Source organism: Heptranchias perlo, chromosome 21 (assembly GCF_035084215.1).
Source record: "Heptranchias perlo isolate sHepPer1 chromosome 21, sHepPer1.hap1, whole genome shotgun sequence".
Taxonomy (NCBI): domain Eukaryota; kingdom Metazoa; phylum Chordata; class Chondrichthyes; order Hexanchiformes; family Hexanchidae; genus Heptranchias; species Heptranchias perlo.
In genome coordinates this window covers 22488035-22509761 of record NC_090345.1, presented here as the reverse complement: position 1 = coordinate 22509761, position 21727 = coordinate 22488035, and the positions used below count along the sequence as shown (strand labels likewise).

Here is a 21727-nt window from a genome sequence, read left to right as displayed (position 1 = left end):
GATTAACGGTATCACCGTTGTAAGAGGAATTTTTGCAAGTGTAACTGGGAGTTCCAAATATTATGTTGTTTTCCAGGTTCAGAATTTGATTGAATAAGATCCTGTTAAAGGATAGTAGATGTAAAATGGAGGTCCTACAAAGCGGCTTTCAGAATCTGAGTGAAAGATTGAAGAAAAGGATTTCCAGGGTAGTAATCTTTAGGTAATAATCCCAAATAAGGGCCCAGATGAAGTTCTACTCCTGGATCTATCGGATAGAGACAGATCATTGTGTGGGTCAATACACAGAGAAGGAGAGAGGGTTTCAAATTTTGTCATCAGGAAATGCATGTGTGTGTTCTTCTTCCACTCCAGCAAAAAATGGTTGAGGACAACAATACACAATGGTAAATTGAACCCATTAAGCATTGAACAAATTCCACAGTCTCCAAGTTCTGAACATATGTCATTCAAATATTGCTGCACTGCATGAATAGAGGGCATCTTGCAAAAAAGCTTCAGTCCTAGTCCAGGGGCCCGATATTAGGAGGACGGCGGGTTGGCAGCGGGGGGTTGACAGGGCGCAGTGAAATCGGGGTGCTCCGCACGGAATCGCAGGCTAATTGGAGCCATTTACCTTGGCTTCCAGGTTTCGCTCTGGAAAGCTGCGCAGTGGGCAGACATAGGCTGCCAGCTGAAGGAGCCCTATTTAAAGGGGCAGTCCTCCACTGACTGATGCTGCAGGAAATAGGAAAAATTACAGCATGGAGCTGCCCAGGGGGGAGGCTGCTCCCAGGTTTAATGATGCCTTACTCCAGGTATTATTGGATGGGATGAGGAGGAGGGGGAGGACAGAGATCTTCCCCCCAGCAGGCAGGAGGAAGCGGCCTGCCTCTGCCACCAAGAAGGCCTGGCTCGAGGTGGCAGAGGAGGTCACCTGCACCACCAACATATCGCCCACCTGCATACAGTGCAGGCGCTTCAATGACCTAAGTAGGTCAGCCGAAGTGAGTACACTTACTCATTCCCCTACACTCCGTCTGCCACATCACCGCCCCCACCCCACATCTCCTTCTGCACTGCCAACACTACTCTATCACATCACTCCTCACACCCACTCAAAGCTCATCCTCATTTTACCTGCACTTACTCACCTCGCCAGTACTCATCCCGCCACTACCACTCAACCCAATCCTCATACAATCTCATGGCTCTATCTCACACTCACCCTCTCATGCATCTCTTTCACGGTCAGCCTCACTCAACCTGCCACTACCTGTGCTGCAGCCACAGGGCATGCATCACATATGTGCAGTAGGAAGCGTAAGGCAAACGTGTCGTGAGCATGAAGGAGATGCACAAGGGTGTTTGAGGGTTTGTCATGGTTTTTACTTATATTTGATTTCTGATCAACTTACATAACATATTATATTGTCACCACTACTGCCACGTCTTTGCGAATCTTGTCTGGTTTGTGCAATAATGCTCTTTACTGAGGATCACAGTGAAGACCCACAACTGATGCCACCCATTGTGTCACTGCAGAGTGGGTGTTGGTGTATTTGCAGGGCTCTTTTGTGCAGACGACTGAGAGACGTCGGCGATGTCCCCGATGGCACCCTGGAAGGATGCGGAGGAGAAGTTGTTGAGGGCAGTGGTGACTTTGACAGCGACAGGTAAGAAGATGGTGCTCGGGCCAGCCGGGACCAGCTCGGTATGAAGGAGGCTGCAGATGTCCACGACTACATGTCAAGTGACTCTGAGCCTCCATGTGCACTGCTGCTCAGAGAGGTCCAGGAAGCTGAGCCTCGGTCTATAGACCCTGGCGAGGGTAGTGCCTTCTGCGACGCATCGCTCTCTGTCATTGCCCTCCCTCCTACTGTGCAGGTGGATGTGTCACAGCACTGTGTTGTGGAGCTCCACGTGTCAGAGGTGGACAGCGTGGCCGGTGAGGCTGGTGATGCTGTTCGTATTCCGAGGAGGTCATGACTGCAGCTACGGCGGCCCCCATCCGGAAGATGTACATTTGAGGGGGTCCGCAAGGTAGGTACATGTGTCTGGACACCGGGGTAAGTGTGCAAGTTGGTGAATTTTATTGTTAGGAGGAGGGTGGTGGAGGCCAAACTTTGTCCAAAGTGACAGAGTGGCCTCCTGCAATGAGTGAGGGTCTCCCCCCTCCACCTGTCAAATGGACCTTTGCAGCTGCCACAGGCTGATGGCTGCGACACGTCCATTTAAACTGGGAGTGTTTCCTCCAGTACGGGAAATAGTCCCAGTTGTTTGCAAAATCCCACCCCTCTTAAAATGTCATGTTAATCAGGTCTCTAAACGACCTGAAATACCTTAATAATTACTTTGAGTGGCACCCCACCTGCTTTAATTGCCAGTGGGAGTCCCACGTGCAGGGGCTGCGTGCGCACGTCAGCATGTCACTGGGGAACCCGGAAGTGGGCGGGTTGGAGCCGGGCTCCGGACCCACCCCGGAATCCCCAATTTTCGCAGCCCCCCCCGCCACGAACGCACCGCTCGAGGGTGCGAAAATCGAGCCCCAGATATTTAAGACTATTATTCCATTTTATTTGCACTTCCTGTTAAAAATTAACATCTTGACAACACTGTCCGTGAAAATTTTAAAATAATTGTTTCACACCCCTAAACTACTGTTAGATGTCTGTTAATTTGAATATATTATGGTTGCACATCTATTTTTCTTAACTTTCCTTTCTTTGTTTGGTAACATCATGCAGGCTTACTGGAGTGAAACATCAACGCACTGCCAAATGGATAACTATCTTATCATTCCCTGGAGATGCATTGTGATTTGAGGAAGAATGTATTTCTAAAGGCATCAACAATACTATAATCTTTGAACCTTTATTGTGTATTGCACAATTTCACACAATAAGGTTGATAAAACATTAAAAAATTGTAATGTTTATTATTAAATTCAGTGTAACAAACTAGCGGAAACATCAGAGATTAAATACATGTGCAAATTTATTGCTCAGCCATTTTCAGTAACTCTATGCAGCTTTCAATCAAACAAACATTTCAATAAAACAATTAGGGAACTTCCCGTATCTGACAATGAATACAAAGTTTCACCAATATCAATACATCTCCCTCCTCAAAAGAAAGTAAATTTTTAAATAAGAACATTTTATAAACAGCAATGATAAAATATGTAGCAACCATAAAATTCAACATTTCCAGTTCAAACAAAGTCACTGATAAATAAAAACGTTATGCAGCTTTCACATGACCTCTTCTTATGGTCGTGTGGATGGGAGCCTTTTCCAGCAGAGGATCCAGTTGCTGTGCTGACTGACTCGCTGTTTAGTTGAAAATCGCCCATGATCTTTTCTTCTCTTGTGCTCTGTTGTTGTGGCTGTGATTTGTTTGCAGTGAATTGGCTGGGTAGCTTCACACATGTAACGGAGTGTATAACTGGATAATCTACTCTCTCCACAAATAATGGTTCTGTTTTCTGCAGGTGTGTCTGGCTCCTCCGAAAGATCCTTCCATTTTCAGTTCTTACATCTGATATAAACTTGCTGCTGCACTTCAGCTGACAACCATTTCCCTGTTTCTATTGGCTGAATTCTGACCAACTTCTCTAAATTTATCAAGCTTTTTGGTCCCTTTATTGTATAATCAGACCTCTTTGGCATTCTGAGGTGTACCTTCTCTTTCACATCACTTACTAGCCACACTTTCAGAAGTCAGCTCACTGCAGAGAGGAGTATCTTGGTACGTCTGCTCTTTGACCTGATGAATTGTCCAGTATCTCACTGGATTAGCTATGCCGGTTGAAAGGATGATGCTTCTGACACCGTGGGCTCGATTTTTGGACGTCCGAGCGGGTGGGTTCGTGGCGGGGGGGCTCCGAAAATCGGGGATTCCCGGGGCGGGTCCAGAGCCCGGCTCCAACCCGCCCACTTCCGGGTTCCCCAATGACGCGCTTAGATGCGCGCACAGCCCCCGCATGTGGGACTCCCGCCGGCAATTAAAGCCAGCGGGATCCCACTTAAATCAATTAATGCGATAGTTCAGGTCGTTAGCAGACCTGATTTGTAGGATATTTTAGGAGAGGTGGGATTTTCAACTAAACTGAGAGTGTTTACCCTACTGGGGGAAACACTCCCAGTTGAAATGGACATGTTGCAGCCACCAGCCTGTGGGAGCTGCAAAGGTCCATTTGACAGGTGGGTGGGGGAGACCCTCACTCATTGCAGGAGGCCACTCTGTCACTTTGGACAAAGTTTGGCCTCCACCACCCTCCGCCTAACAATAAAATTCACAAACTTGCATCCTCAACCCCAGTGTCCAGACACATGTACCTACCTTGTGGACCCCCTCAAACGTACATCTTCCGGATGGGGGCCGCCATAGCTGCAGTCATGCCCTCATCGGAGGACGAACAGCATCACCAGCCTCGCCGGCCACGCCATCCACCTCTGACACGAGGAGCTCCACAACACAGTGCTGTGACACATCCACCTGCACAGCAGGAGGGAGGGCAACCACAGAGAGAGATGCGTCGCAGAAGGCACTACCCTCGCCACAGGGTCCACAGACCGAGGCTCAGCTTCCTGGACCTCTCTGAGCAGCAGTGCACACGGAGGCTCAGAGTCACTCGACATGTAGTCGTGGACATCTGCAGCCTCCTTCATGCCAAGCTGCTCCCGGCTGGCCCGAGCACCATCTTCTTACCTGTCGCTGTCAAAGTCACCACTGCCCTCAACAACTTCTCCTCCGCATCCTTCCAGGTTGCCACAGGGGACATCGCTGACGTCTCTCAGTCGTCTGCACAAAAGAGCCCTGCAAATACACCTGCACCCACTCTGCAGTGACACAATGGGTGGCATCAGTTGTGGGTCTTCATTGTGATCCTCAGGAAAGGGCATTATTGCACAAACCAGACAAGATTCGCAAAGTAGTGACAATATAATATGTAATGTGAGTTGATCAGAAATCAAATATAAATAAAAACCATGACAAACCCTCAAACACCCTTGTGCATCCCCTTCATGCTCACGACACGTTTGCCTTACACTTCCTACTACATATATGTGATGCATGCACTTTGGCTGCAGCACAGGTAGTGGCAGGTTGGGTGAGGCTGATCGTGAAAGAGATGCATCAGAGGGTGAGTATGAGATGGAGCCATGAGATTGTATGAGGATTGGGTTGAGCGGTAGTGGCGGGATGAGTACTGGCAAGGTGAGTAAGTGCAGGTAAGATGAGGATGAGCTTTGAATGGGTGTGAGGAGTGATGTGATAAGAGTAGTGTTGGCAGTGCAGAAGAAGATGTGGGGTGGGGCAGTGATGTGGAAGACAGAGTGTAGGGGAATGAGTAAGTGTACTCACTTCGGCTGACCTACTTAGGTCATTGAAGCGCCTCCTGCACTGTATGCAGGTGTGTGGTATGTTGGTGGTGCAGGTGACCTCCTCTGCCACCTCGAGCCAGGCCTTCATGGTGGCAGAGGCAGACCACTTCCTCCCGTCCACCGGCTGGTAGATCTTCCTCCTCCACCTCCTCCTCCTCCTCCACACCCCATCCAGTAAGACCTGGAGTGAGGCATCATTAAACCTGGGAGCAGCCTTCCCGCTGGGATGCTCCATGCTGTAATTTTGCCTATTTTCTGCAGCATCAGTCAGTGGAGGACTGCCCCTTTAAATCGGGCTCCTCCAGCTGACAGCCTATGATGCGGGTGCGCAGTCCGCCCGCTGCGCAGCTTTCCAGCGCAAAACCCGGAAGCCAAGGTAAGTGGCTCCAATTAGGCTGCGATCGCGTGCAGAGCACCCCGAATTCACTGGGCGCGTTACCCACGCGCCTAGTCGACCCCCCGTTGCCAACCCGCCGCCCTCCTAATATCGAGCCCCATGTCACGTTTGTTGTTAAGTTTCTTCAGTAACAAACAAGAAAAGACTTCAGAACTTAATAATATATGTTCTTCATTGTTCAGCCATTTTAATGAACTGTCAATCACATAAACACCTCCCAGTCAGAAAGAATAGTTAGGTCACTTCCTTTAGCTTTGACTCAGTGGTATCACTCTCAGTTCTATAAGAATTCTGGGAATTCCACCTTTTCTCTGAGTATGTAAACTTTGGCCATTGACCAAAATCCTAAGATGGAAGGATAGGTGAGAGGTCACCAGACGAATCAACAACACACACAGTGGAATGTGGGAGAATTACTGCTTCAGACATGACTCTGTTTTAATGCAAAACCTACAGCAGGTGGTCAACGATCAGCACTAATTCGAGAGGCAACTGCTCCAGACATGGCGGAGCCATTCCTCGGTTCTGATGCAAAACCAATCGACACCTAGGACGTGGGATGAAAAGGGAGCCTTGTGCGGCATGCTCGACGATCGGAATGAATTCGAAGAACAATGGCCCATCAAGAGAAGCAATTGCAACATGATGAGAGACCATCAAAAGCCATCAAGGACTCTTAAGGACTTTGTAAGAACTGTTTAAACAGACATGGAAGTGCCTCATTTAACGACGAAAACTATTGTAAGAGAGGGGTATATAAGTGAAAGCTCGAAATCCCTCTTGCTTCGCTTTCTTTTTTTTTTGCTCTCTTGCTTTTGGTCTCTTGTTTTTTGCTCTTGTTTGCTTTCTCTGGTTCTTGCTCTCTTGCTTCTTAGCTCTTATCTCTTTTCCAGCTCTCCCTCTCTCTCTCTCTCTCTCTTTCTCTCTCTTCCTCTTAGTTCCTGCTCGCTCTTTTTTTTCCACCCGAGCTCTCCAGGGAGGAGAGCAGCTTCCAGCGAAACCAACGAACCCTACCTGAGAGAACCGGTCAGCCAGACCTGCAAGTGCCTCGACCATACGTGTGTGTGTGTGTGTGATAGGTGTCTCCAGGGTCCCCACCAACCTCTTAGTTTAGCGGGATAAAGTACTGTAGTGGGTGTGTGTAACTCAATGTACTGTGTCGGGCCATTTTTATTGTTATTTTCTTCGTGTTGACGGTATAATAAAACCAACATTCCAATTCAATTCAAACACCGTGTTTGTGTGGTCTCTGTGCTATTCGGCTACGTGATCCATCACCGGGTGCGTTAGCGTAAGTCCCGTCTTCCTGAACCCCCGATCCGTGAGGTACAAGTGTTACCTGGCTAGACCGGGGACCAGATATCTGCACCGATCAATAGGATGAGAACAACCCCAAAACATCCTACAGTTCTAAGTCAGAAGGTTGTGAGCTCAAGCTCCATTCTCGGACTTAGGCACGTGACCGAGGTTGACACTTCAGTGCAGTATTGAGGGAGTAATGCATTGACAGAGGTGCTGTCTCTCAGATAAGATATTAAACTGAGAACCTCTCTGCCCTATTGGATGGACAAAGACTATTTGAAGAAGAGCTATCTAACATTTATACATCAACCAACACCACCAAAATCAGAATAACTGCTCACTCATCTCATTACTGTTTGTGGGAACTTGCTGTGTACAAACTGACTGCCACGTTTCCCTACAAGATAGCAGTGACTACATTTCAAAAGTAATTCATTGCTGTAAAGCGCTTTGAGACGTTCCGAGGTGAAAAGTGTTATATGAATGCAAGTTTTTTCTTTATTTGACTGTGGACACAAAGTTAAATCAATATTGATACAAAAATAAGAGTTTGAAAGGTTTTGTTATTGTTGATGCCTTTTAAAATAAGATGTTCTTCAGACCGCAGTCATTGATAGATACTAAAACAATCCCTTGGCCAGTAATCACATTTGTATGATTCTACAATTCACTTGTGATGAGTCACTATTTAAACTGAAGGTGTGACAGATTTTATAGGTTTTACAGAATTCCACTAATTACACTGTTCTGGAAGATTCGACAGATTTTCTTTCCTGTAACCTTGTTGTTATGATAGTGAGTCAGAATAAACTGAGCCAAAGCTGCTGGAATGTTAAAGGAGTGTTGTGACCATTGACAAGTTGTTACACAAGAACATAAGAACATAAGAAATAGGAGCAGAAGTAGGCCCCTACGGCCCCTCGAGCCTGCTTTGCCATTCAATAAGATCATGGCTGATCTTCGATTTCAACTCCACTTTCCTGCCCAAGCCCCATATCCCTTGATTCCCTTAGAATCCAAAAATCTATCGATCTCAGCCTTGAATATACTCAATGACTGAGCATCCACAGCCCTCTGGGGTGGAGAATTCCAAATGTTCACAACCCTCTGAGTGAAGAAATTCCTCCTCATCTCAGGCCTAAATGGCCGACCCCTTATTCTGAGATCATGGCCCCTAGTTCTAGACTCTCGAACCAAGCGAAACAGCCTGACAGATCTACCCTGTCAAGCCCTCTCAGAATCTTATATGTTTCAATGAGATTAACTCTCATTCTTCTAAACTCCAGAGAGTATAGGCCCATTCTACTCAATCTCTCCTCACAAGACTACCCTCTCATCCTAGTGAACCTTTGTTGCACCTCCTCTAAGGCAAAGTGTATCCTTCCTTAGGTAAGGAGACCAGAACTGCACTCAGTACTCCAGGTGTGGTCTCACCAAAGCCCCGTACAATTGTCGCAAGACTTCCTTACTCTTGTACTCCAACCCCCTTGCAATAAAGGCCAACATACCATTTACTTCCTAATTGCTTGCTGTACCTGCATGTTAACTTTCTGTGATTCATGTACAAGAACACCCAAATTTCTCTGAACACCAACATTTAATAGTTTCTCACCATTTAAATAATATTCTGTTTTTCTATTCTTCCTACCAAAGTGAATAACCTCACATTTCCCCACATTATACTCCATCTACCACCTTCTTGCCCACTCATTTAACCTGTCTATATCCCTTTGCAGACTCTTTGTGTCCTCCTCACAGCTTACTTTCCCATCTAGCTTTGTATCGTCAGCAAACTTGGATACATTACACTCGGTCCCTTCATCCAAGTCATTAATAGAGATTGTAATTAGCTGAGGCCCAAGCACCAACCCTTGCAGCACTCCACTAGTTACAACCTGCCAACCTGAAAATGACCTGTTTATTCCTACTCTCTGTTTTCTGTCCGTTAACCTATCCTCAATCCATGCTGATATATTACCCCCAATCCCATGAGCCCCAATCTTGTGTAACAACCTCTTGTGTGGCACCTTATTGAATGCCTTTCAAAAATCCAAATATACTACATCTATTAGTTCCCCTTTATCTACCCTGCTAGTTACACCCTCAAAAAACTCTAATAGATTTGCCAAATATGATTTACCTTTCATAAAACCGTGTTGACTTTGCCTAATCATATTATGATTTGCTAAGTGCCCTGTTACTACTTCCTTAATAATGGATTCTAGCATTTTCCCTACCATTGATGTCAGGCTAACTGGCCTGTACTTCCCTGTTTTCTCTCTCCCTCCTTTCTTGAATAGCAGTGTTACATTTGCTACCTTCCAATCCATTGGGACTGTTCTAGAATCTAGGGAATTTTGGAAGATCACAACCAATGCATCCACTATCTCCACAGCCACCACTTTTAGAACTCTAGGCTGTAGGCCATCAGGTCCAGGGGATTTGTCGGCTTTTAGTCCCATTAATTTCTCCAGTACTTTTTCTTTACTAATAATAATTACTTTAAGTTCCTCACTCTCATAGGCTCTTGGTTCCCCACTGTTTCTGGTATGTTTTTTGTGTCTTCTACTGTGAAGACAGATACAAAATATTTGTTTAACATCTCTGCCATTTCCTTATTCCCCATTATAATGTCTCCTGTCTCTGCCTCTAAGGGACCCACGTTTACTTTTGCTACTTTCTTCCTTTTTAGATACTTGCAGAAGCTCTTACAGATCAGTTTTTATATTTCTTGCTAGTTTACGCTCATATTCTATTTTTTTCCCTCTTTACTAATTTTTTTGTCAATCTTTGCTGGTTTTTAAAACCCTCCCAATCCTCAGGCTTACCACTCTTCTTGGCAACATTATAAGCCACTTCTTTTAATCTAATACTAGCCTTAACTTCTTAAATGAGACATGGTTGGATCACTTTTCCCCTGGAGTTTTTATTTCTCAATGGAATGTATATTGGTTGAGAATTATGAAATATTTCTTTAAATGTTCACCATTGCTTATCTACCGCCATATCTTTTAATCTAATTTCCCAATCTACCTTAGCCAACACATCCCTCATGCCTATGTAATCGGCTTCATTTAAGTTTCAGACTTAAGTACGCCAATCTCGAACTCAATGTGAAATTCTATCATATTATGATCACTCTTCCCCAGCGGATCCCTTACTATGAGATTACTAATTAACCCTGTCTCATTTCACGAGATAGCCTGTTTTTCAGTTGGTTCCTCAACATATTGTTCTTGGAAACTGTCTCAAATGCATTCCATGAACTCGTCCTCCAAATTACCTTTGCCTATTTTATTTGTCCAGTCTATATGAGGATTAAAGCCTCCCACGATTGTTGCATTACCTTTGTTACAAGCTCCTATTATTTCTTGATTAATACTCTGTCCAACAGTATATCTACTGTTAGGGGGCCAATAGACTACTCCCACCAGTGTTTTCTGCCCCTTGTTATTTCTTATCTCCACCCATACTGATTCTACTTCCTGATCTTCCGAGCCAAGATCCTTTCTCACTACTAGTCTTTATGTCATCCTTTATTATCAAGGCTACCTCCCCCACTTAAGGCTACCCCCAACCCCCCCCCCTCCCACTTTTCCATCTTGTCTGTCTTTTCAAAATGTCAAGTACCCTGGAATATTTAGTTCCCAACCTTGGTCACCCTGCAACCACGTCTCTGTGATGGCTACTAGATCAAACCCTTTTATCTCTATTTGTGCCATTAATTCTCCATCTTGTTATGAATGCTCCGTGCATTCAGAGAAAGCGTCTTTAATTTTAACTTTTTACCATTTTTCCCTGATTTGACCTTATTCACTGATGCACTATTACCGTTAAGCTCTCTGTCCCTTCCTGTCACACTCTGCATATCTTTACCCAAATCGCTATACTGCTCTATTGCCTTGACTTTTCTCTTTAGATTTTTAAATTTCCCCTCACCTGAATCCTCCCCTCGCACCCCCCCCCCCACCTTTTTAGTTTAAACCTCTATCTACAGCCCTAGTTATTTGATTCACCAGGACACTGGTCCCAGCCCGGTTTAAGTGAAGCCCGCCCCAACGGAACAACTCCCTCTTTCCCCAGTAATGGTGCCAGTACCCCATGAATCGAAACCCCTGTCTCCCAAGCTTTTCAGTGTTTTCTATATGCACATGAAATTATTAAGTCATCATGATATGTTGATGCCATAGCCATCACGATGTGTGTTTGCACAAAAAAATTGTATTATTTTTAAAAACTACATTAACAAAATGAATACCACCCACAAACCGCATCAACAAGCTTGTGCTGTAGTAGATTTTGCATCTCCTAGTCCGCAAGTTTACCCAAAGACAACACAAGAGCTCCAAAAAACTGAGGTTACTCCCTCAAAGGTCACTGAGGGTGTCATTAATGGATGTGTGGAGAATTGGAGAGTACCTGATTCTTCACAACATCCTTAACTTTGCCTTATGTCTGTCGCTCTACAGCTAATCTAACTTTCAGTTATCATGTGAATAGGGTTCCGTAAAGTATCTGAAGGAGAACATTTGGGAGGATAATCAGATCTCATGTTTTATAATTTAGTAACATTTGTTGAGGGAGCTTCCTGCCATTTATCAGTGTGGTTTTGAGACACTGGGGGTAATTTTCAACTTTACCACCTGGGCAATTACCTGGAGGAGTGGATCACTCGCCCATTGACTTCAGTGGGATTAAGAGCGGGCAGGTTCTAATACGGGCGGGCGATGGGCTCTGCCAGGTAACCGCCCCGGTGGCAAAGTTGAAAACTACCCCCGCTAACAGTAACCCTGACATTTAAAGCACAAGTCGAGTCGTTCTTAACGTATGATCAAGTTGGGAGACTACAATCTCAAACTGCAGGAGGCATTCATTAAAAGTTGTAACATTTTTATCCATTTTCTTGTTTGCATAAGGTAAACGCCCTCCCAGCTCAGTAATTTAAACTTTTTTTTAAAATCCCTGCCCCACAAATCTTGAAGGTGGCAATTATTGGCACTCAAATTGATGCTAAAGCTGTAATAAAAATCTGGAGTAACAAAACAACCCGACTCCAGAGTGAAGCAGTGTGAGACTCTGTGGATGGGGTCGTCTCACTGCACTTTGGCATGTCCTTGCACGGAGTGTGATTCCAGTGCAGTGTGTGCACTGGGTGTAAAAGTGCCCTTGGACTTGCAATGAACTGAGGTGTGGACACTGCTGCCTGCATTGTGGTAGCACTTAAAATTTAACTGCCGGAAGCAGACATGTGCAGGGCCCTGGCCTGAGAAGTAAAATTGGTCTTCAGACAGATAGTGTAAACAGGGTATCCTCTAGTTGGAACTGACACTTCCAGCCAGTGTATAAATACAGCATGAGTAATATTGACACTGCTTTCTAAGTGTTAAGACCCAAACTGATTCTAAAGCGAAGTGGGATGACACTTCCTCCCTCAGGTGTCCCACAGCCTCTTGGCTGTGGTGTCAAGTTGGGCTCTGACTCTGGATTCAGGCTGCAGTTACACAATGGGGTAGAAATTCATTCATCTGGGCCCGTTTTTGGCAGCGCACGCCCCAATCGAGAGGCCATCGGAAGGCCCAAATTTGAACCTCGGGCCTCATTGACATTTTATGCGCGAGCTGTCAGTGCCTGTTTTGCCTCCACAGGCAGCTCACACATTTAAGGAGCATGAATGTCATGCGGCTCGCCTCACTGGCAGCGGCCCGAATGTAAGTCCCAAGCGGGAGATTCGAGCAGGCAACGGTGAGGGGGTGGTGGGCAGAAGTGGGTGATCACGGGACTGTGGAATCGGGGAGCAGTCCTACTCCTCCTGGCTCCACAGGAAGGTTTTTTTAAAAAAAAATGTAACCTTACCTTTAGTTGGCAGACGATGTTTAGCCCGCAGCGGCTACTTAAGAATCCTGAGTGACGCCTGCCCCGCTCATCCCAATTCAATTTCTGTGAGGAGACCTAAAACAGGCATCAGGCCCCTCACTTACATATTTAAGGGGTCTAAACCCTCTGGCAACCGCCAGGGACTCCTGAAAATGGCCTGACCCAGTTTCAGGTCGGATGTTTTTCAAGCACAGTGTTGGTTCCCGAAATTGAGCCTCTTTGCACCTGTTTTACATCCGTAAAATGGGCACAACGAGATCCAATTTCTACCCCTATAACTGAAGCCGAGGTGCAAAAGCAAAACCTCTTCACAGCGACACCACTGTTATAGTGTCCAAGCACCCTGAGAACCCAGTTCATTTAGCTGAGATCTATGCCTGGTTTAGCCAAATGCCACTGATTCATCACGAGTACTGACAATGTGTTACAGCATGTGTTAAAAAGTGAAAATAGTTTCAAAAATCTTTCATTTTATAAGATTGTTTCAGATTAAACATGATCACTCACTATCAGGATGAAAATAGGCAATAAAAGCAAAATGAACAACCAGTACTTTTTGCATTAAATCAGCAGTTCAAAGTGTGTGCATCATTCATCATGATCTCTGAAAAATGATCAATTCATGCATTGTGCTATTAAAAAGATTTCCACATTTCCATTTCCTACCTTACACTCTGTGCAGTCGGTGCAGCGATATTATCCCCCTGAAGGCCGGGAGCAGGATGTGTGTGGGACGTTTGGGCCTGATCACTGGCCGTTCCTGTACTCTTCAAACCTGGCAGCTCCTCATTCACATTCTGCTCATTTTTACCATATTTACTTGAACGAGCTCCACTTAGGGAGCCTTTCTTCTTTTTATGCACCTTTGAAGTATCCTATAGTTGAACAGAAAGAAAGCCAAATGCAGTTATGTCATTAGAATAAAATTACATACTTTTCCAAGACTTCACAATCATACTTTCAGTATTAAAACCACAATCGCCCCACTTTGGAAGCTACCAGCATGACAGCCATTTAAATGGACCTTTTGAAGCAGTAACAGTGTTACTGTAGTGAGAATGAATTTGTATTTGATCCCAGCAAAGTACATTCCTTTCCTTATAGCAGACATGTCAGATGTAATCACTTCAGTTAATCTCTATAAATTGGCATAAAATTGTCAGTGAGCTGAGATACATCTCAATAATTTATTAACATTGGCAATGCACATAGCAGGTATGTCATTAATATAAATACAGAGCTGTCCAGTAGGGGAACTTAGATGTGGGGATGTTTTCATTTCCTTAATTCAATGATTCCATTATGCGGAATGCATCACTAATTTTATAGTTAATTCTCCAGAACCTGCTCACTTACGTTCCTCATATAAAGCAGCAGGTTCTGGGATGAAAAAGATTGTTGGAAAGACTGTGCAGCCCAGAGTCAGTGGAGACCAAGGAGTGAAGGGACAGAAATGACAACTTGCATTTATATAGCGCCTTTAACATAGAAAAACGTCTCAAGACATTTCAAAGAGGCATAAGGAAAAAGTAGATGCTGAGCCAAAGGAGATGTTAGGACAGGTGACCAAAAGCTTGGGCAAAGAGGCTGGTTTTGAGGAAAGAGTTAAAGGAGGAAAGGCAGGAGTAGAGGCAGTGGGGTTTAGGGAGGGAATTCCAAAGGCGAGGCCGCCAATGATGGGACAAAGTGGGAGGGGATGCACAAATGGTCACATTGGAGGAGCAGATAGCTCAGGGGAGGGCTCCCGCTCGACTCAAGGCCAAGCGGACCCCAATGGCATTTTAATTCCTGGGGACCTCAGAAGACAAGTCGCGGCCTCCGCTGCCTGGACTCCCATCTCTTCCTTCCCACGAGACTCTCCCGAGACCGCTGCCCGCCACTTACCTGCAAGCGAGTTAAAATACCACGGCCCCGAAACATAGGCCAGCAAGTGCGTTTTGCATTGGCCCTGCCCACTGACTGCCCAAAAACCGCTCGGGGTTAAAATGCCCCCCCACAGTATTAATTTCTTGCACTTAGTTGGCCATGTAGTTTCAAAAATATAAAATGCAGTCTGCAGCACACGAAAATATGACTGAACTTCAAACACCTTATGGTTTTGATGAAGGGTCCCACCCGAACCATTAACTCCCCTGTTTTCTCCACAGATGCTGCCTGACCTGCTGAGTGTTTCCCATATAATAGGTTTTTATTTCAGAGTTCCAGCATCTGCAGTTTTTTGCTTAGTGTGCAGATTTTTACTGGTTTGTACGATCTGTTTCTGCAGTTGATTTAATGTGAACAAGAGCCAGTTTTATCCTTGTGTTGTCACATGCAGTGGTGCATTTTGACATTATGGTATGCTCGCAAATAAATTAGAAAAAGTGTTTCCCAAACATTTTTTTCAAGAAGTTGAGACAGGGAAGTAAGTTCCCTACTTCATTTTAACGACCCCTTCGAAAAATGGCTGTTTGAGTACATGTTCTTTTTGCCTCAGGTCCAGTGCAACAGTTACACCCAACAATGTGAATGAACTCCAGTCAACCTAGATGTTAATGTGACCAACCGTCATCTCCTCCATCACCCGCCTCCCCACTTAGGCTCCAGTAGCTAAACGGATGAAATGTGCATCAGTGTAATGTGGGCTGTCCACACAGTGTGCTCCAGTTTCATCTAAAACTCAGAGCACCATGACACACGTGAAACTTGGGCAGCTACACACAGTGTTTTATGTACTGCAGCAGCCTGAGTTGCAGATGAAACATTGGCACCAGACAGTATATTATGAGTGAGGTAGCAATTTACCAGCAGCGTTAGAGGCAGGTTACCTGGCCCGAACATTATCAAATATTAAATGTTCCAGATAAGGTAAACCTAGAATATCACTTGAAGGTAATCCAAGAGAGTAGGAAGAGAGGAAACAAATCAAAATGAGTGAAAAGTAAATTTAAAACAGATAACGGAAAAAAAAATTAAGAATGACAAACATTTAAAATAACCATCATTAGTTAGTCCAGGACAAAATGGAGGAGGAGTGGTTGATTGGGTGGTGGCCGCAGTGAGGGGTGATGATAAAGAGCAGTGGCTGGAGTGGCACTTTCACCCTGGCTTGTGGATGTTCTCCACTTTGGCCGCATTTTATTGCAGCTCAGGAAAAGCTTTTAAGGAATCTTGTGTAAGTATTTTTTTAGTAAAATATTTTTTTACAGATTTTGTTTTAGTAAGACTTTTTTGGGTTTTTTTTATATATAAAGTCTTTTTGGTTCTGAATTACTAGGACTGGAGAAGGCAGGGCAGCCACCAGTTGTAACAAGTTAATAAACTTCAATCACAGAGATCAAGGTAGCTTACATTGGGTAACCACATAAAGCATGCATGGAATTCTTTGAAATGTTTTATTAGAAAGAAAATGCTAGAATTACAGACATGCTTCCATGGGGAATTTAGATGTAATTGGTATCTCTATACTTTGATGCAACCCCTTCCCCACCCTGCTTTATAGGAATAATTTTTTTGTACTCTATGCATCTCATATTTGAAAATGTCCTATTGCTGACCTGTTTGCTAACTTTTCTAACCAGTTGTAACATTCTCTTCATTATACATCCATTAATATGGAAAGTTCAAAACAGATAATGGGTATTAAAGCTTTAAAACCAGAAATGTTTAACAAACATTTCCTTACTTGCAGAATAATTTTAACATTGATAGTTCCCATAGTGACGAGGCTTCAGGATCTGTCCTGACATTAATGCTCCTTTGTTGCAACATACACAGAGAGTTATTCAACTTTGAGGAGTCCTTTGGCTGCAGTTATCAGGTGGTTGGCAGTACTGGATTATTTCTGATTGTTAATTTTTAACAGTCTTGTTTTTTTAAGATTACGCTCAATGAATGGATTAACTGAAGAGATCCTGATGGACATTTTTAAGACGACATCTTCACGGAAGTCATAAATTGATCTGGAAAGTGCTCATCATGGAATGGTGGGGTAGAAAACAGACCTAGACTGGGCGCTGCGGGGGCAGCGTGCATCCAAAGCAAGAGGCCCGAGGATTGATGGAAATGGGTCATGGGGCCTCATCTGAACAATTGGGGAGAGCTGCCGGCGCTCGTCGCACCTCCACAGGCAGCTCACCTGAGGGAAGACGTCAATTTCAGGCTACCTACCTCGTCAGTATCTGCTCTCAAATAAATTCCGGAAGGATGGATTAGAACGGGCCACGAGTAGGGGGGCTATCGCGACCCCTGCGGAGTCAGGGCAACAATCCCGCGCCACCTGGTTCTACAGGAAGCTGTTCCTTAAAAAAAAATTAAAACACTTATCTTTGTTTGGCAGCCGTGGAGGCCACTGAAGAATTCTAAGTGAGGCAGGTCCGACGCCTGACCCACTCATCGGTGACAAATTTGTCAATGGGGTCCTTCAGCAGGTGTTAGGCCCCTAATTTACATATGCGTTTGTCTAAAAAATGGGCCCAACGAGTTTGGCTGTGGAACCAATACCTGCACAGATTGGGCGCAGGACATCTCACTGCTAAATGGGTATGATATGCGCCCGTTTTAGGCCCGAGAGATGGGCGCATCGCATATTAATTTCTACCCCAGTGTGTTTAAAGGTCCCAGTGTAGCAACGTTGAGCAAAGTGATGATGGAAACTGGGCCATATTTTCATAAATGTATCTAATAATTTCACAATGGCAAAATATAATTGGGAGTTAACAGCAACGGTGTACAATAAAAGGCACAGGTTTCACTGAAAACAATGATCAGGCTTCAAATGATATTAACCTGAATGGTATGACTCCATAGAACTGAAATATATCTCCTTTTCTGTTGTTTGTTCTTTCCTTTGCCATAAGATACCGACTATTTATTCTAAACAAAAAGTTCTTCATTATGAAGACATTTGGGTAGTTGAGCAACAGATGCTTGCTGTCCACAGTAACAAATGGCATCAACCCTTAGCAACAACAAAGCCGCAGCACTTTAGTGCATTCCAACATTGCTTACATAATGACATGACCCACATAGGAACTATGTGTCTTTTGAGCAAGAGTTAGCCGATCATGATTACACTCTAAGCCGTATTTATCAAATCTCTGTGCGTAGAATGTAGACAAAAAGCATTTCATAAAGAAAATTTTACCGTGCATTTTCCCAGCTTGATAAAGTTCAGGTTAATCATAGATACCACTCCTTCGTTAGACACACACATATTCCTGTATGGTGGTTGTTACAACATGTCACACCGCTCAGTCAGACTGAACACACACTGCTTCCAATCTGCCTTCAGTAAAAACTGGCACTTTCTGATTTCATAGAATACTGCAGATTTTTTCCCCTCATTTTCAATGATTGGCTTCAGTTCACTTACCTTTTCTTCTTGTTCCCTTCCACACTACTTTTAAAACAAGCTCACTTGCTTGCCACCTACAGTTCATACACTTTAAGAGAACTTCCTGAATCAGAAGATTAAGAACAATCTGTGGCAGGTGAATGCTGGGAAGCAGGCCAAAGGTCATCTCTTCAGCGTCAGGGATCAAATTACAGATTGAAAAGCACTGCCAGCCTAACCAAATACAGCAATGTTTTGGGATAAGCAAAAACAGCCCTGCCTTAGAGATCAGTTAGCGTTTGTTTTGCTTTTTTTTACTCTTTTCTCCCCTCCCCTTAATGATTTGGATGCTTCTGTCATTCTAGCACCAATGAACCTGATAAAATTGACAACTAACTGACAGTGGTTCACCATTAGAGGTACTTTTCAACAAAATCCAAAATTGAACATTTCCACAATCCCTGCTACATTCTCACTTTAAATGCACCCTTCAAGGTGGCCATCAAGATGATACAAAATGCACCAAAGCCTGTGAATTTCAAATCTGTGACAGTCAATCACAGGCCAACATCCATAGGAAGTCAGGAGACTGGGAGCAGCTTTATTCTCTCCGAGATTATGTGACAGCAAGATGACACCGTTGGACAACACCTGTGGTGATTCCACAGAAATGAGAAAATATTACATCCACATTCAAAATGGGCCTTTTATCCAGTTTATATTCCAGACAGCTTGTTTAAAAACCATAGTTCTGATGAAAGGTCTTCGACCTGAAATGTTAACCCTATGTTTTTCTCTCCCCACAGATGCTGCCTGACCTGCTGAGTGTTTCCAGCATTTTCTGTTTTTATTTTAAAAGCCATAGTATCTGGTCCAAAACCAGAATCGAGGCAAAGCTAAGCATGGATTAGATGTTGGTTTTCACACTGCCTATTTTCAACCACTATTTGAAGAGATTAATCTTTAGTGTTATTGGGTAAAGGGTTAATTTATGAAGAAAACACATTCGCTCTTTGTGTGCACAAAATTACAATTATCTGAAATGAGCCGTGACATTTTCAAAACGCGTCATCCCAGCTTAGCACAGTTGTTAACAGATGAAACATGATCGAAGCTCCATTCCCAGCAGGCTTTCTTCCACAAGCACACCAGCACCATGCAGAATACATTAGTTCAGTCCTCCTGGCTCCCTAACTCTTGAGGGTAAAATTCCTTCTTGAACCAAAAACAGGAGACAGCCTGGTTGTCTCTGTAATTAAAAACCTACCAACCAAATTGTATCCTCAGAAATCCAATGTTTCAAAGCTACACACTAACGTAAATTTCATTAGTTATTAATTATGGAAAAGTAGGCATTCTCCCAATTCCTAGCTCTGGATTCTGGTCTTCGGATTATCGAATTGGTGTCCTGACTCCACTCCTAATTCCTGACCCTGTAAGGATGATCTTTTCTACTGACTGCGTGCAGTGACATCATAAATGTATTAAATGCATTTCACTTGAAATACTAACTGAAGGAAGTCTTCCCACATGTGCTTACGATATTGCTACACATAAAAACCATCCTCACAGATTCCTGACTCTCAGCTACTGACTTCTGACTCTAAAGGGGTAATTTTTCACCTTGTTTACCAGCAGTGTGTATTGGAAATTTGGGCATGTGCTTCACATGATTTTCCCACTATTTCATTCTAAAGTTCAAATATTGATGTGATGGCAGTGACAACGGAAACAGCCTAACTTCCTTCACCAAGTACTCTTGGCAGATAATCCCCACTACACCAGACTCAGACTCCTATCTATCCCATTTCCCCACTAAACCCTTTTCCTTCTGAGCATCTGCATGGCCATTTAATTCAAGGTACAAGCGCATCCAAATACAAACTGATCCGAACCCAGCCAAATCTGCATTTTTCCAAATATCCTTATTTCAAACCAATTTGAGCCAATTCAAATTCATACTTCTGGTTTGGAACTCATTGTTAAAACATAAATAAGTCAATCAGAATAGATTCTTGCCAAATGCAAAGCATCTTTTAATTCTGCTGAGAAAAGTGCAAATTTAATGACTGTTATGGTTCAAGGCCCAGGCATAGCAGATTAAAAGAAACATTTTTGTATTGGAGTGCCCTCTAGTGATGAATTCATAATATGTTTTTATGCCTTGAACTGCATTGTACAGCCCATGAACGCAAATCTACAATCATCTGGATCCTCCGAGCATTGTTGAGTTTATCCATTGCACACACAGGTTGCCAGAATTTTTTTTTATACACTGGCTGTAAGTCCAGTGAATTCCATGGTAGTTGTCAACCTTCCGTCTATAAGCCACATGCCATAAGTCTTTTCTCAGTTCTTTTTCACAGTTTGACACAGTACTCCCTCATTATTTTTTCCAAATGTTTACCCCACTCCTGCAGATAATTACTGATACTGACTGGGCATTCTGTCATAAGTGCTGACCACCCTTTGATAGCTTATCCAAGTGACAATTCTTCCTGTGTGAGTCCAGGCAGTAATTGGCAGCAAGCTATTTGACTGGAGAGTGCATCACAACTGACCTGATCCTGTCTTCATGAATGTCCACACAGCACACTTTCCAGCAGGGTCACTGAACAGTATGCAGAATTAAGAACATTGGCCTAGAAATTGGTCCATGCAGCACCCGTTTTTCAGGTGCTATTCAGACCACCAAGACCCCAATATGACGAGCAGAAAGCGTGCACACATTTCTGGGCAGAAGTGCGCCGCCCGACATATTGGGTCAGGACAAACAAGAGGCGTTCTTTGCCCATGCCTGAAGCAGGCGTTAGGCCCATAGCATATGCAAATAAGCAACCTAACGCCTGTTTGAGGTCCCCTCCCCGAGATTGGTTTGCCCTGAGGCAGCCTGCACCGTTGCAGGCTTCACTCAGGGAAACCAGCCCTAGGGATCGCCTACAACAAAGAAGGTAAGTAACTGACCTGAATATAAGCCTGCTCCTCCCGACCCCACATATAACACCTCTCCCGATCGCTGCCGCTCCCGACGCCCAATCGGCCCCCTATCCTCCTCTCCCGAGCCCCTATCCTCCCCAAACCCCAGCCTCAGCCCAACCCAGGCCATAATCCCTCACCCAGGCCCAGATCCCTGACCCCGTCAGCACAGACCAGATCAAACCTGCAACCTTCCAGATCTGGATAGCTAAGTACCATCTCTCATCATGGTAGATTTCTAACTCATATCTATCCAAAAGCATGAATCTCACTGCAGTGTTTACAGAACTGGTTGTGCCTCTGCAGAACTGAACTGCTCAGATCAAATAGTTTTTGTTTTGTTTTTTAAAAGGACATAGAACAGGAATATCCTATTTTAAAACAAAAGTCCTCTCGGTATTTAGTTGAATGCCATGACATGTACTGTTAACACAAACGTGTACACACACAAACACACAAGCTCATCACTAAACTCCACTCTCCTGATATATTCGT

General features: G+C 44.2%; 1 protein-coding gene across 6 annotated transcripts in view; it reads right to left on the bottom strand.

Moving 5' to 3' along the window:
- The window catches only part of LOC137340049 (microtubule-associated protein futsch-like), a 224708-nt gene that overhangs the window by 172134 nt on the left and 30847 nt on the right, over nucleotides 1-21727 (bottom strand). For all 6 annotated transcript variants that reach the window (XM_068002280.1, XM_068002274.1, XM_068002277.1 and 3 more), the window contains exon 4: nucleotides 13609-13817. In XM_068002280.1, the coding sequence (XP_067858381.1) occupies nucleotides 13609-13817 (209 nt within the window). The remainder of the gene's footprint in view (nucleotides 1-13608; nucleotides 13818-21727) is intronic.